This window comes from Papaver somniferum, chromosome 5 (genome assembly GCF_003573695.1).
Source record: "Papaver somniferum cultivar HN1 chromosome 5, ASM357369v1, whole genome shotgun sequence".
Lineage (NCBI taxonomy): Eukaryota > Viridiplantae > Streptophyta > Magnoliopsida > Ranunculales > Papaveraceae > Papaver > Papaver somniferum.
This window is the reverse complement of record NC_039362.1, coordinates 130,985,881-130,999,181: the sequence shown is the minus strand read 5'-3', so window position 1 is coordinate 130,999,181 and position 13,301 is coordinate 130,985,881. Positions and strand designations below refer to the sequence as shown.

The 13,301-nt window shown below is 36.3% G+C and overlaps 1 protein-coding gene across 1 annotated transcript; it reads right to left on the bottom strand.

The window, feature by feature from the left end:
* Nucleotides 1-3,081: 3,081 nt before the first annotated feature.
* On the bottom strand, nt 3,082-7,132 carry LOC113282719 (protein PHOX1-like). Its single transcript, XM_026531776.1, has 4 exons — nt 6,911-7,132; nt 6,344-6,496; nt 3,694-5,914; nt 3,082-3,572 (listed from the first exon to the last, which is right to left on the bottom strand). Exons 3-4 carry the CDS (start codon nt 5,648-5,650, stop codon nt 3,424-3,426), a joined length of 2,106 nt encoding a protein of 701 aa, XP_026387561.1. The 5' UTR covers nt 5,651-5,914; nt 6,344-6,496; nt 6,911-7,132; the 3' UTR covers nt 3,082-3,423.
* Nucleotides 7,133-13,301: the final 6,169 nt, after the last annotated feature.

Below are 13,301 nucleotides of genomic sequence, written 5' to 3'. Positions count from 1 at the left end.
TTACAAATACAACCATATACACCTAAATTATCAACACGTGGACAACTATGTACACCTAAATAATATAATGTACACATTAGTGCTTCCCCTAATTTCTTAGACTTCAAAGTGAATAACACATGTAAAACTATGTACACCTAAATAATCAACATGTGTACAAATATGTACACATTGATAATTCAAAAACAAAATGTGCACAAACTAGTAAAGTAAGTGTTTAAAGTATGTGTATATTGAGATAAGAACTCGGAGTAGTGGTTTCTCTAACATTTGATAAGTCTCTCTAAATATGTACATATTAATAACTCAAAAAAAAAATGTGCACAAACTTGTAAAACAAGTATTTGAAATGACAAGTGTTCAAAAAAAAAGATGGAAACTCAAAGATGTTTAGGAAAAAAAAAATATTTGATGTATTAACCTAGTCATAAACAGGTAGCTAGGCAAACACTTGTAAATTCATCTGACAAGTGACAAGAATATTAGCATCGTTTCTCCAATCAGGTAACAAAGTACATACATCCGAAAACCACTTGCTCTAAAAAACCAAGGACATTGATATAAAATAGTCTTAAGCTCGTAATACACTAAACACGCTGAAAAAATAGCACAAATACAATCTGGACTCACAAAGCCTTCGTACTAATTCATCATGGAACAACCAAAAAGACATGGAGGACTGACATCAAAGACCTGCAATTTTTTTATTAACTCAATGTTCGCTAATGCCGCACTCACAATAGAATTAATTATAGACAAACATAAATCGGTCTCATGCTACAGGCAAAACCTATCAAGATAATTGAGCCCTTATACTCGTGCATTAATTAATAATCACACAACTAGAATTCCCGGTGTTCATGACTGATGTAAAGTGGACTAAACCTCCACTAATTGGCATATAAAGTAATCAAGACACATTTTATAAATAAAAAAGTGATCTTGCTGCATTTGGCCTAATATTGAGAAATAATGCATGGATATTCTTGGCAGCTCAAGGTAACCTATCTCGTTTAAAATACAAACTACAGTGGATGCTCTATCTGAAGCAATTGAAACTACTAATAAAACCTCTTGACTCGTTTTGTAAAACCAATATTTCCAATTTAACAAAAAAATCTGCATTTATCCAAGCTGCATGAATCACGAGCACCACTCCATTCTGTCAAATTTTGTTCTAGAATTTCCACCAGATTTCAGTATTTTCAAAGGCAAAATGAAAAATAAACCTCTTACCCCCAAGCTCATAAAATCAATCAAACACACAGAAACAACATTTCATTCAAATATACATCCGAAATTTCCCATCATCAAAAGAACCACATAATTACTCAAAGTACATGATATCAATGAAACACAAATATCTTCAAACTAAGCAAGGAAAAAAAAATGAAACCTAAATATTTAGGTTTTCGAAATCGTACATAAAATTCTGAAATCGATTCATAAATTAATAGTTGAGATCAAACTAAATGATAAGAATAGGTTACACTTATCTTTCCAATCGCTTTCAACGATGAACTCTTCAATGTTGAAATTGAATCTCATCAAGTTTTCCCCTAGATTGAGTATCTTGAAAAAGAAAAGTATCGTCGTATCGATGATAACGAATCAAGTCGAATCAAGTCCAATCAATTGTTTGTTTGATTCCTAGACCTGTGTTTGGAGTTTGAAATTTCATTTGGAAGAGATTATGATTAGGATTTTTTCTTCGTGGGAGAGTTGATGGAAAATGAAAAAACAGAAAGTGAATTACGAAGAAGAAATATGAGTGATGGGTATTTTCGGCAGTGGAAAATATTGATTTGGATTGAATCGTAAAAAAAAAGACTGATCCGTTTTAAATTTGGTGAATTAGGATCTCCTGGTACTAGGCTTTGAAGGACAGGACTAAAGAGTCTAAGGCCCAACAAAAATGGGACTAAACGTCAATTTCTACCTTGTCTAGACCGGCGCTGTGCCGCTGTTATTATTTTTAGTAGAACCGGAAATAAGAGTTTGGGATTGAATGTTGCAGTCTACCGAACAGAATGTTTGGTGAATCACACAGCCCGACGACATAGATATTTCCGGCAAACCAAGAACATGAATGTGGAATGATTCGTCCTTCCCGATCTCTAGCAGTAACTCAATGGACAATTGTTGATCAACAAAATAATGTGTCCACGCAGATTCTTCCCTTTTCCACAAACTAATATTGTAATTCAGTAGGTAAAGGAGTTGCAGTTTTTGACAAACAATAGAGGGAAAATGTGGGATGAAGGTTTTATTTTCGTGTAGCTGCTTTTGCGCATCTTATTGCTTCTGAATCTCTGATAGTGTTTCTGACTTGGGCTAATTAGGATTTGGCGATTTCTTGTACGGTGGGTAGGGCATTACATTCTAGCTGCAACTCTTTGTTAAGTGAGAAACCACAACATTTAAATCACATTTTCACCATATCCTGACCGGCAGGCACTACAGACAGTTCATTGAAAAGGTCACCCAGCCAGACGCACAAATGCGACTGAGCTTGGTGCCATAACATGAACTGCAACTACATCCGGGATAAATGGAGTGCTCGGATCCCGTCATGTTTTGTAGCTTATGCCTTGTTGAAGAACTTTAGAGCAAACACAGCTTTTTATCGGGGCAACATGGTAAAAAAGGCTAATTGTTTTCCACTACTCTCTGGGTACACAAATTCTAGATGGTTCCTAAAATCTGGCAAGCTTTCTTTTACTTTGATTTTTGGTTCTCTTCATTTGAATCACCAATTAAAATAATACATTGAATACAAGACCAGCTCTTGCTAGGCAGAAACATGCATTCTTTGCTTAAAAGATTTCCAACCAGAAAAGATTAGAAAGAAAAGGAGGTAGGCAGGAGAACCGTGATAATGTTAATGACACCCCCACTTTCCTGGTAGGATCGACATGTTAATGTGGCAAGTACTTCGAGACCAATATAGGTCACTTCCAGTGTCAGGCACATAGGAATAAACATTATACAAGAGAAAAGAACCATAAAGCTGTAAAAGCACAATCATTCAGGGAAATCCAGGATTGAAAAATGGATTCCAGGAGGTAATTACAACAAAACTGAAATGGAAAAAAAATGTAACATAACCATAAATATCTTAAATGGTGATAACTGTCAACGAAATACAGACTTCAATTCCAAAAACTAAAACCTGTCTAAAATATGCTAGACGGCCAAGGGCATGTTTTGGAGTCCCTTGGTGGCACCAGCCCCAAACAAACAAAAAAAAAGAGTAATGTAAAGTATTATAACCATCAATTTGTTTTTCCAAAAGACGCAAACCGACACATGAATTTTCTGAGATTTTACCTGGACTGAGAAAAGAATGATTTATCTGTCTATAATGATGAACTTTTTATCCTAACTCAAACACACCAAAGGAAAAGTATGAATACATAAAACTCACAAATTCTCTAGAATATCATGCAATTTTGGTGCCCGGCGTCGAAATAATGGTTCAAGTCGGAAAGATGGAACCCCAAGCTGCCATCTTTTAGCATCATACATCTCGTTCCATGCCTGTACTATCTCATCAATTTTGAACTCCAGACCTGTGTATTATAAGATTTAGTGTGTCAAGGTATTAGCTTCAAACCCTCCGGTAAATATACTGAGAAAAATTAAAGAACAACTCATATCTACAGATGCAAACTTGTGTTAAGTATTGCTTACCATCAATAGCAGTTTCACTTGCACAGTGGTTCTTCAATATGACGCTAATATCAGTTGTAGAAGCTCCAGCAAGTTGAAATTTCTCAACAGAAACCTCTAGACATTCTTCCCAGAGTGGAATTCCTAGTTTGAATTCCACAACAGATCGCTCATACAGAATTGTACCCCATAAGACATTAATCTGACACTTCATATTTGTTGACCTTTCTGCAGTTTCTTCGGTTGAGACATCTGTAAATAGCCCATCCAGCCCCATTTCCTTCAAGTGCAATTTAAACTTATCTTGTTTGGCTTGTTTCTTGCTCAGACGCTGCTGCTCCTCTATGTCTTCCCACATTTGTAAACCATTTTCCATGTTATCTTCGGCACTGTTGAAAAGTTGGAGAACTTCTGTAGATGGCCATGTTTCCAAATCAACCCCGCTTCCATTAGCATAACACCATACAAGTTTTGCTTGCTCAAATTGTTGCTGCCCAAGTGCTAGATGAGCTTCATAGAAATCTGGTTTGATCCGTAAAGCTTCTTCGTATCTCTTTCCAGCCTTTACATATTCTTTCTGTGCCCACTCATATGTGCTTTTAGCTGTCATAAGTACGGATTCTTTTGAAGATTCTTCGGCGAAGGAAAGTCTCTTTCTTGCCTTAGACATATGAACATTACCCCAATTGAACATGGCCAAAGCTGCCATTTCTTGGAACTGCTTTTCCGCCAACTCAAAAAGATCTTGAGCTTCTTCACTAGTAACAGTATCCTCTATTGCTTCAGAGTAAAGCTTCATTCCAAGTTCATGGAGGTTAAGATAAGCATCAGAGTCTAATCCAACATGATTCTTGAACATCCCAGCAAATTGGATGATCCAATCTTGAATATATGACCCTTTTTCACCTTTTCCATTTTTCCGAGTGTTGCCATTCTCTGAGCCATTACGGTTTGCTGTAAGCACCGGCACCTCGGAACGGGTCTTCACTCCCAAAAACAGCGGTTCCTGGTCGGAATTAACTTCAACAATATATAACCTGATTGAACCATGTTGCTCAGCTGATACTTCAGCCCATCTAAGCTCCTCTGTGGAAGTGATAGTTATCAAGTCTCCCTCTTGATCCCTGTATTTGATGAGAAAAGCTTTCGAGCCTGGAAATCGATCCTGAATTATCTCCCTTACACGTTGAACACTGCAATTAGTAGGGATTTGAGCCCATCTTATATCTTCCCCGAAAACCAATTTCACAGTCTTTAGGGTATCTACTTCCTTAACAGGACTCACATCAACCTCCACAACCACCTTATCCTCTGCCTTCTTATCCTCAAGATCTGCTTTAAAATCCTCAATATCTACCTTCTTCTCCTCAGTCGCTTTATTGCTCTTTTTCTTTCTTAGTTTCTGCTTCATTATTTTGCAAGTGGGAGAAGCAACAGGAGGATCTAAGTTTGGAACCGAAATGACCCCTTTATCATCAACTGTGAGACCTTTTTTCTCGAGCGTCTGCCTCACCCTTTGTGCAATCTCCACTGCAGTGAGATTATTTGGCTCTACATTCAAAACCAAGTTGACATCTCTTAAGGCCAAATCCAACCTATTTAGAGCCTCGTAACATCTTGCTCTCTTCAAGAGAGCTTTGCTGTACTTGGGAGTGGATTCTAAAGCCAGATTGCATTCATTGATTGCTCTAGGGTACTCACCTATACCCATCTGCATATAACAAGCTGCCATGTTACTCCGAAGATAGGCAATGTCTATGTGGTTTCTAGGAAGCAACTTAAGGGCCTTTTCATATTTTAGCATAGCTCCTTCATGATCCCTCTTCTGAAACAACCTGTTTCCTTCATCCTTCAATTCCTGCGACATCGTAACAAAGACAGCTTCATCCTCATCAAATGCTTTAGGGGTCGGCTCTCCTGATCTGCTGTGCTTCAAACTTGCATCACTCTTCTTCTTCTTGCCACTAGGTTTTCCCATATCCAATCCAAAATCAAAACAATGATATTGCCAATGAAATGCAAAGATAGGCCAGATCTTTTTTTCTTTCTCTTTGTCTGTCTACTGTTTTCACAATTCTAAGTATATATTCACACACAAAATGGTAGGATAATTGATGCCACAAACACAAATTCTTCACAAAATCGACCGAATATTGTTCCAAAATCAGTGACCTCAAAACTCGGCCCAAGTCAACTCCGTATCAGTCAGGTTCGTCTCCACCATATCATCAGTTACACTAACCTGAAAAAAGTTTTGAAGACTAGGAAGTCAGTGAGAAAACCTGAGAAGGCAGCAGATTAGGTTCAAGGAAACATGGTGAAGAAAGATAAGGGGAACACTAGAACATTGCTCGTGATAGAACAAAGCTAAAGTTGAGGGAGTAAAATTTGTATTGCTGAGTTATTATGTATTGCTGAGTCAAAGCTGCACAAAGACATCATGTTTGAGGTTGAGGTTGTGGGGGGATAAAATATGAAGCTATTCACTCCATAAATGATATGAAGGGGGGCAATCAGTGGATATGGTGGCGCAGAGAGCTAGAAGTTCAAGTAACGGTAAATAGTACTAGTAGTAGTGTTTTGGTGATAATGGTACTACTTCAGAGTGTGTCATTTTTTTCTAATCAATGAATTTTTGGAAGACCCAACAAAAGAAAAACATTACACTAACCTGATCCAATTGACGAACAACTCGGCCGAGTCAATCTACAGTATCTGTTTACTCAGCCTTCAATAATCTCACTGTTTGGAATCCATACTGTGTAACGTATATATATAATCCGGCCGAGCAAACTCAGCCGTTTCTTTCCCTTAAACAACACCCCTGCAAGATTAGCTTAAGACAATCAAACCCTAAACCCATTTTTAAAATCCTCTTAATAATCCAAATAAAGCATGTTCCCAAGAGAATGAACTACCTAATTATTTATTAATAAGTACCTGATAAAAAAAAAGTCTACAGAACAAAACCAAAAGTATGAACATGGGCATAAAATTAAAAACTAACAGTTATTACTTTCATATATACCAAAAACAACTAAGATATTATCAGATATTACCATTATTTACATATCAATCACATAATCTTTCTTTTCCAGAAATGAAAAACAAAAAATAAAAAAAATGGAACTTAGAAACTAGAATCAGACCAGGTAAATGATGAACAGAATCTTAAGGGAAGATGAAAATGAAAAAAAAAATAAAAATAAAAAAATGAAGAAATATAAGATTATGTTACCTTTTTTGTTTCAGAGAAAATCTCTCTGAACCAGCTGGTACAGCTGATAATCAGATCTTGATGATGATGAAGAAGAAGATATTAAAAAGTTGACGGTATTCAGACAAAGATTCTCCGGAGAAGAGCGGCTCCAAAATGGACGGAGGAGGACGGCGGGTCTGCGTTTGTGTAAGAAAACTGGTTGTTGTTTTTTCTCAACGTCTCGACCAAAGAAATGAACGGTTACGACATTCGTGGATATAAATAAGATCAATCTCTATTACGTTTATACCCTTTTTTAAATATGGAAACCACATTTATGGACAAATTTGGTTGACTTGTTTGATATTAAGGTGTCAAAAACTTGACCATTCTTGACCTCTGATTTGACCCTCTATGGCTAGATAAATTGAGATGGCTCCACCTAGGGATGAGACTTGGGATGGATGGTTTGGTTAGGAGGCTTGGCCTAACTTTTTTTTTAAAAAAAAAATACGAAAGAAAATACACTAACAATTAAATAAATTAAACTAGATTTACATAAGAGGAGTATTTCACGAGATCTTCAAACTCGTGAGCGGAGACTCAATCCGCTGATCTCCTACTTGAGAGTCAGGCTCGGCCTAAGTAGATAGAGTTAAAAATTCCAAGTTGCACACAAAGTAGTTAGTATCGTGTATCTATTTGGTATTGGCCGAGTCTGATACACCTATACAAAAGATTATATCTGTTTTTATCGGTGGTACATCATTAAGACTGGAATTTTAAATATTTATAAATGTTTTACTCTAAAAAATTTGGTGCCATATGATGCATTAATTCTAAGATCAAAAGGTTCATAATACAAATTCAATCACATTCCATCGTCATTAAGAAAATTGAAATATTTGAAAAGTCTTTACTAAATCGGATTGAGTTTTGAAGGGTATAAAGGAATGAATATGATTAGGAGGCAGAGTTCTGTTTACAAATTTTTATATCTAAATAATTTATTCTTCCAAACTACCCTTGTCAACATTATCAGCGTATCGGTGAATTCGATATATTGGTTTGTACCGGCTGATACGAGCATTTTTATCGTTCAATCCTTGTATCGCCGATATTCTAGATATCGTACAGTTTTTTCGTTATACGATAAAAACCGATAATATCGACCGATACAACAGATATTGACTACCTTGATTGCACATCGAACTTATGGAATCTTTGAAAATGTTTCCCAAGTCTTGACAACTCCGTATTTTGCTTTTTTCGAGTTTACTGAGTTGACCCAAGTATGAATGCATATAATAATTACTTTAATCCAGGTTTTAAAAGTTACTTTAATTTATTGTAAAAATAATAAATCTTAGTAGCACTTAGGTTAAATTACTCATTTTATGTAAAACGTTTAAAATTAATTCAACATTAAATTTCATTAACAATCACATGGACGTAACAGGTAAGTGAGCAACAATTCGTCCAGAAACCAAAACAACATGAAAACTATTGTCTGAAAACCACCTCCTCCTCCCCTCCCACCACTACCACCATCACCTCGATGGTTTAGGGTTGTGTTGGGGTGTTAGGGTCCTTGTTTTTTTATTGTTTTCCACGTCGATTCTTTTCTTGTGAACACAACGGTTCTTAGTACTTTTATAGCTTTTAATTTATGTTAGAGCATCTCCAATGAAATGTGGTGTGTTTCCTACGTGGTTGGTGCAGGAAGACATCCATTGTAAGATATGAAATCCAAAATTATCTACATTTTAGGTATCTGAGAGAGGTCATCTCCAACCAGTAGGTGTTTAGGTTACAATTAATATCTATTTGTATTAATCTAATTGGCTGAACTATTTTTTCTTCTTTATATAAATGTTATTTTTTAAGTTAATTTAACATTAATTTGATTGGTTGGAAAGTTCGACTAGATTTAGCACATCCTCTACAAAAACCACTAAAACTAGAGGTGAAGTAGAAGATATCTTAATAACTAACCATCCACTTCATCTTAACATTCTAATTCACATCTCTGTTGGAGAAGTTTTTTTGTGCAAAAAGTATATAAATCCTAGATAGCCTAAAATATAGGAATTTAGAAGAGTCCCATTGGAGATGCTATTAATTTTCTTGGTGTATAGTTTTCATCTTATTTTTTTGTATGTTGTTCTTGGTGCCGCACGAGAACTTCTTGTCATCTAGCGGTGCAAAATCCAATCTTAATTTAGCTTTTGTTGAAGCTAAGAGTCCCATTGGAGATGCTCTTAGTTTTCTTGGTGTATAGTTTTCATCTTATTTTTTTGTATGTTGTTCTTGGTGCCGCACGAGAACTTCTTATCATCTGGCGGTGCAAAATCCAATCTTAATTTAGCTTTTGTTGAAGCTGCAAGTGCTTCTCCTTTTCGATATTGTGTCTGAATGACCTCCACAAGTAAAGGAATCATGTTACCCTTTTATAGATTTTTATGGGTGTCCTGATGGAGGAATTGGGAGTAAGGGGTTTACATATATGATCCGTCATTTGAGGATACTAAATCTCTGGAACAAGGAAATGAAGAATACACTACAACATGCCATAAGGTGTGACTTGGATGTTTGTGCTGGGTGAGAGGATACTTTGAAGACCTTGAAGCAGTGGTTATGTTTTGACTGTATGAGCATTCAGGCTTGGAGGAGGGCATGTAAACACGAGGGGAACATTGAGGTATGACCTGCAATATGTGAAGTTTCTGGAAATATGGTTGAAGTCACCATAAGAGTACCTCGGCCCTGCTCACTGGAAGGTATAGTTTAGTTGGAGGAAGACGACTTTGAACTTAATGTGGAGACATTCTTCAGAGCTTCGATATATATGGTGAAAAGTATTCCAAGGGGATGGAGACTAGAATTTTCACACACCCAAAAGAAGCACTCCAGAAAGTTACGACGAAATCTAAGTCTATTACACAGTGCGTTAAACTGTTGCTGCTTCCTCACCGTACGTTGAGGGTCTTTCAACCTAAAGGTAGGGCAGAATGCAAGTCCGGAAATCGTAAAGCAATTCAGCAAAAAAAAATCCTTAAAGCTCTGGAAACTATGGGAGAATCTGGTGGGGTATATAAGCTTGTAAAAGAGGTTTTAAAGGTACCGATGACATGAGTGCAAGGAACGATGATGACAAAGAAAAATACGACAGAGTAGACTTAGATTTCGTAGGAAAAACATCCAACCATGCCTCCTCAACGGAAACAACTATCCCATTACATGAGACATATGTATTTTCAGAAGAGGGCACCATTCTAAGTTGATTAAATTATTCCCTAAAGGAATGTCATGTGAAATGGATGGTCTTCAGGCACAACATATCATGGATGCCTTTTGTGGGGAAGGTTGAGTTGTTGTTGTTGTTGACGTAATCCTCGCGATAACAATGGTTGTTAACTTGTGGCTTGGTGGGAGATGCCCACTTAACCTTGCAGAGTTCATTGCATCATCACATTTAACACCTCTCCTTAATCCGGATAATACCATATATCTCGTTGTTTTTGGGACGATTTTGTATCAAAAGTTAGATATGAAAGGGGTAGGCAAGGACATGGAAACATACCTACATGACTTTCAGTTTGGAGTAGATATCTTTGGAGGTACGGAGGCAATCCTTTATGTTGTGGTTAGGTTTGTCAGTAAACACCATACATATGATAGCCTCACCATGTTAATTATAGAATTCACAAATGCAACCTAGTCGACCATATATATATGATTATCGAGATGCGCACGCCATGGTTAATATATCTATATGGTCAACCTGCAATATTGTACGTGGAAGACTACCACATTTATTCATCTGCATAGAATAGAAAGTTGACCCCTTAGAGCCATTATAATTTTGTTTGGTGCTCCATCAGCTTATAACAAAGATAAAAGAACAATGTACATTATCCTTACATGCTTGGTAACTTGACGATAGTATTGTTATTGGTGACACTATAGAAGTGGCAAAGACACTTAAGGTCGTCCGAACGGAAGGGCCCGCGTTGGGTCTTATATTTAATATTAGGAAAATAGAAGAAAAAAATTTGGCCCTCTTGTGACATACAAAAGTTAAGTGATAAGATGTTTACTACTGGAACTTCAAGGCAAATAATGAGGTTAAATTATTAGAAAACGTTGTTAGTCTAAATAATGGGTTTGTGAAGGAACTTTCCATTAAGAGGGAAGAAAAGGCAATGGAACTGATGTATGTTCTATCAAAGCTATGTGATCCTGGAAGTGAATTATTACTATTACGTGCATGCTTGAGTATTTCCAACCTGTTATTTGGACTTCATATTTGCTAGTCGGAATACATCGTGTAGGAAGTAGATATTTTCTTACAGAGGCTTGATAGAGGTTATGGGTGATATTGTGGTTTGTGGTAGGTCGTTCTTTGGAGAGCTACAGTGGAGGTTATCCACCATACTTATTAGATATAGAGGACTTGGCTTATATACTGCTAGTAAGGCATCCCAGTATGTCTTTATAGCATCACATGTCCAATCCTGAGGGTTATAAGATAATACATTAAGGAGTGCTGGGGTGGAAGGCGTGGTTGAAAATTTGTACAAGGTTTTGAATACGTTGTAAGTAATTTTCCCCCATTTTGAATTTAATAGATTTATTCAATAAATACACAACCCCCGTTAAATCCCAAAGTACTTTTGCGAGTGGTTTTTTTGGTAAAGTAATTAAAGATATGGACATATATTAAGAGTTATGGAACGGACAAAAAGCAGCTTTTGATTGCCTAGGTAGAGGATGCCCAGGATTTCCTCCTCGCTATTCCTATTGAGGGCCCTGGACAAAAGATGTCACCGTTGGAATATCGATCCATTCTTAAATACAGGTCTATGATCCATTTATACCCATCGGATACACATTGTCCTGCTTGTATCACAGGTTGTTTGGACGCTTATGGAGAACATGCAGTTCATTGAAAGGTGGGCCCCTAGTTTAAAAACGAAAATGATCATGTGAGGGATACTTTGTATGATGTATTACGAAGAACCAGTATTTCAGAAAATAGGTACTTTTACAGTCGGAAAAACAACACAGTAGGTTACCTCGGGCAAGATAACGAAACATGAGAAAGCATGTCATGATAATGGGTATGCTTGTATTCCCTTTGCTTTTTGTACATTTGGTTTTTTGGATCCAAAGACAGTTGGACTTCTTAAGAGAGTCCAGAAAGTCATGCATAGTAATATCATGACTCCTGGTTCGTGGGAGCTTGTTTGCAAACGAATAAGATTTGCAATCTGAAAAGGGATTTTATGTTAAATATTCAAATAACTTAAGATTATTTACATTAATATAATTTTTTCATATTTAATTATTAATGAGAAAATATTATTTATGTATTCTGATGAAGGGAGATTTATGTAAACTAAATCTATTATTTCCGAAAATTATTTATTTTTATACTAAAAATATCATTGATAAAACTCAAATAATAATACGAAAATAATAGATTTAGTTTCCATAAAACTCCCTTTATCATTCTACCGATGTTGGAGAAGATTCGTCCCCGAATCTTGCCGTCACCATGTTCTTTAAGTGTAACTCGTTGACTACAATTTTCATACGTGCGAATTGATGTCGTAAAAAAATAATCTATGCACCGTAAACAATCATGAGGTATGGTAGAAACCAAAAACGGATCTTCATAAGTTGATTCAACAAATTCTCCCTTGTTAGGATAGATATTTAGAAGTCGAGGGTACCCAAATATACCTCAAGCTAAAACTTTTCCTACCTATAATTCCTTTCTCCGAAAGTGATTGTCTATGGACTGATTCGAGACAATATAACTAATCGGTTCACACTTCGTATGATCGTCTATGGATATGAGATCGAGACAACACAACAACGAAGTATGTTACTTGATAAAAAAGGTTCGGACTTAACCAAACACAATAGGATTCACTTATCAAGTAAATAGGAATTAACGTTTGTGTAATTTACTTTAATTATAATAAAACAATTATAATGCGGAAATATAAAGTAAATGACACAACAAGATTTTGTTAACGAGGAAACCGCAAATGCAGAAAAACCCCGGGACCTTGTCCAGAATTGAATACTCTCATGATTAAGCCGCTACACAAAATTACACCTAACTTCGTATAGTTAAGACCAAACAACTAAACTTATAGTTCACCTAGTTCTGTCTGTATTCCCACGCCTCCGACCTTAGTCACGTACTTGTAACAATTCCTTTGGTTAGTATTCCAAACATTAAAGGAACAACAAATCTGTTTGGTATCAACTCTCTTCAACCAAGTGATATGAGCCGGACAAAGGCTCTTTTGTTTATCTTAACATAAACTCCTTCGTCGGGTTCTTAGATCTATCTTATATTCAATTACCGAAGTAATCGTTTAAGATTAAGCCAACAACAATATTAATCCAAAGA

Excerpts from the sequence above, each read along its gene's own strand:
- LOC113282719 (XM_026531776.1), bottom strand. The coding sequence starts at position 5,650 with ATGGGAAAACCTAGTGGCAAGAAGAAGAAGAGTGATGCAAGTTTGAAG. Across the intron at positions 3,573-3,693 it reads AAGTGAAACTGCTATTGATG|GTCTGGAGTTCAAAATTGAT; the intron begins GTAAGCAATACT and ends TATAATACACAG.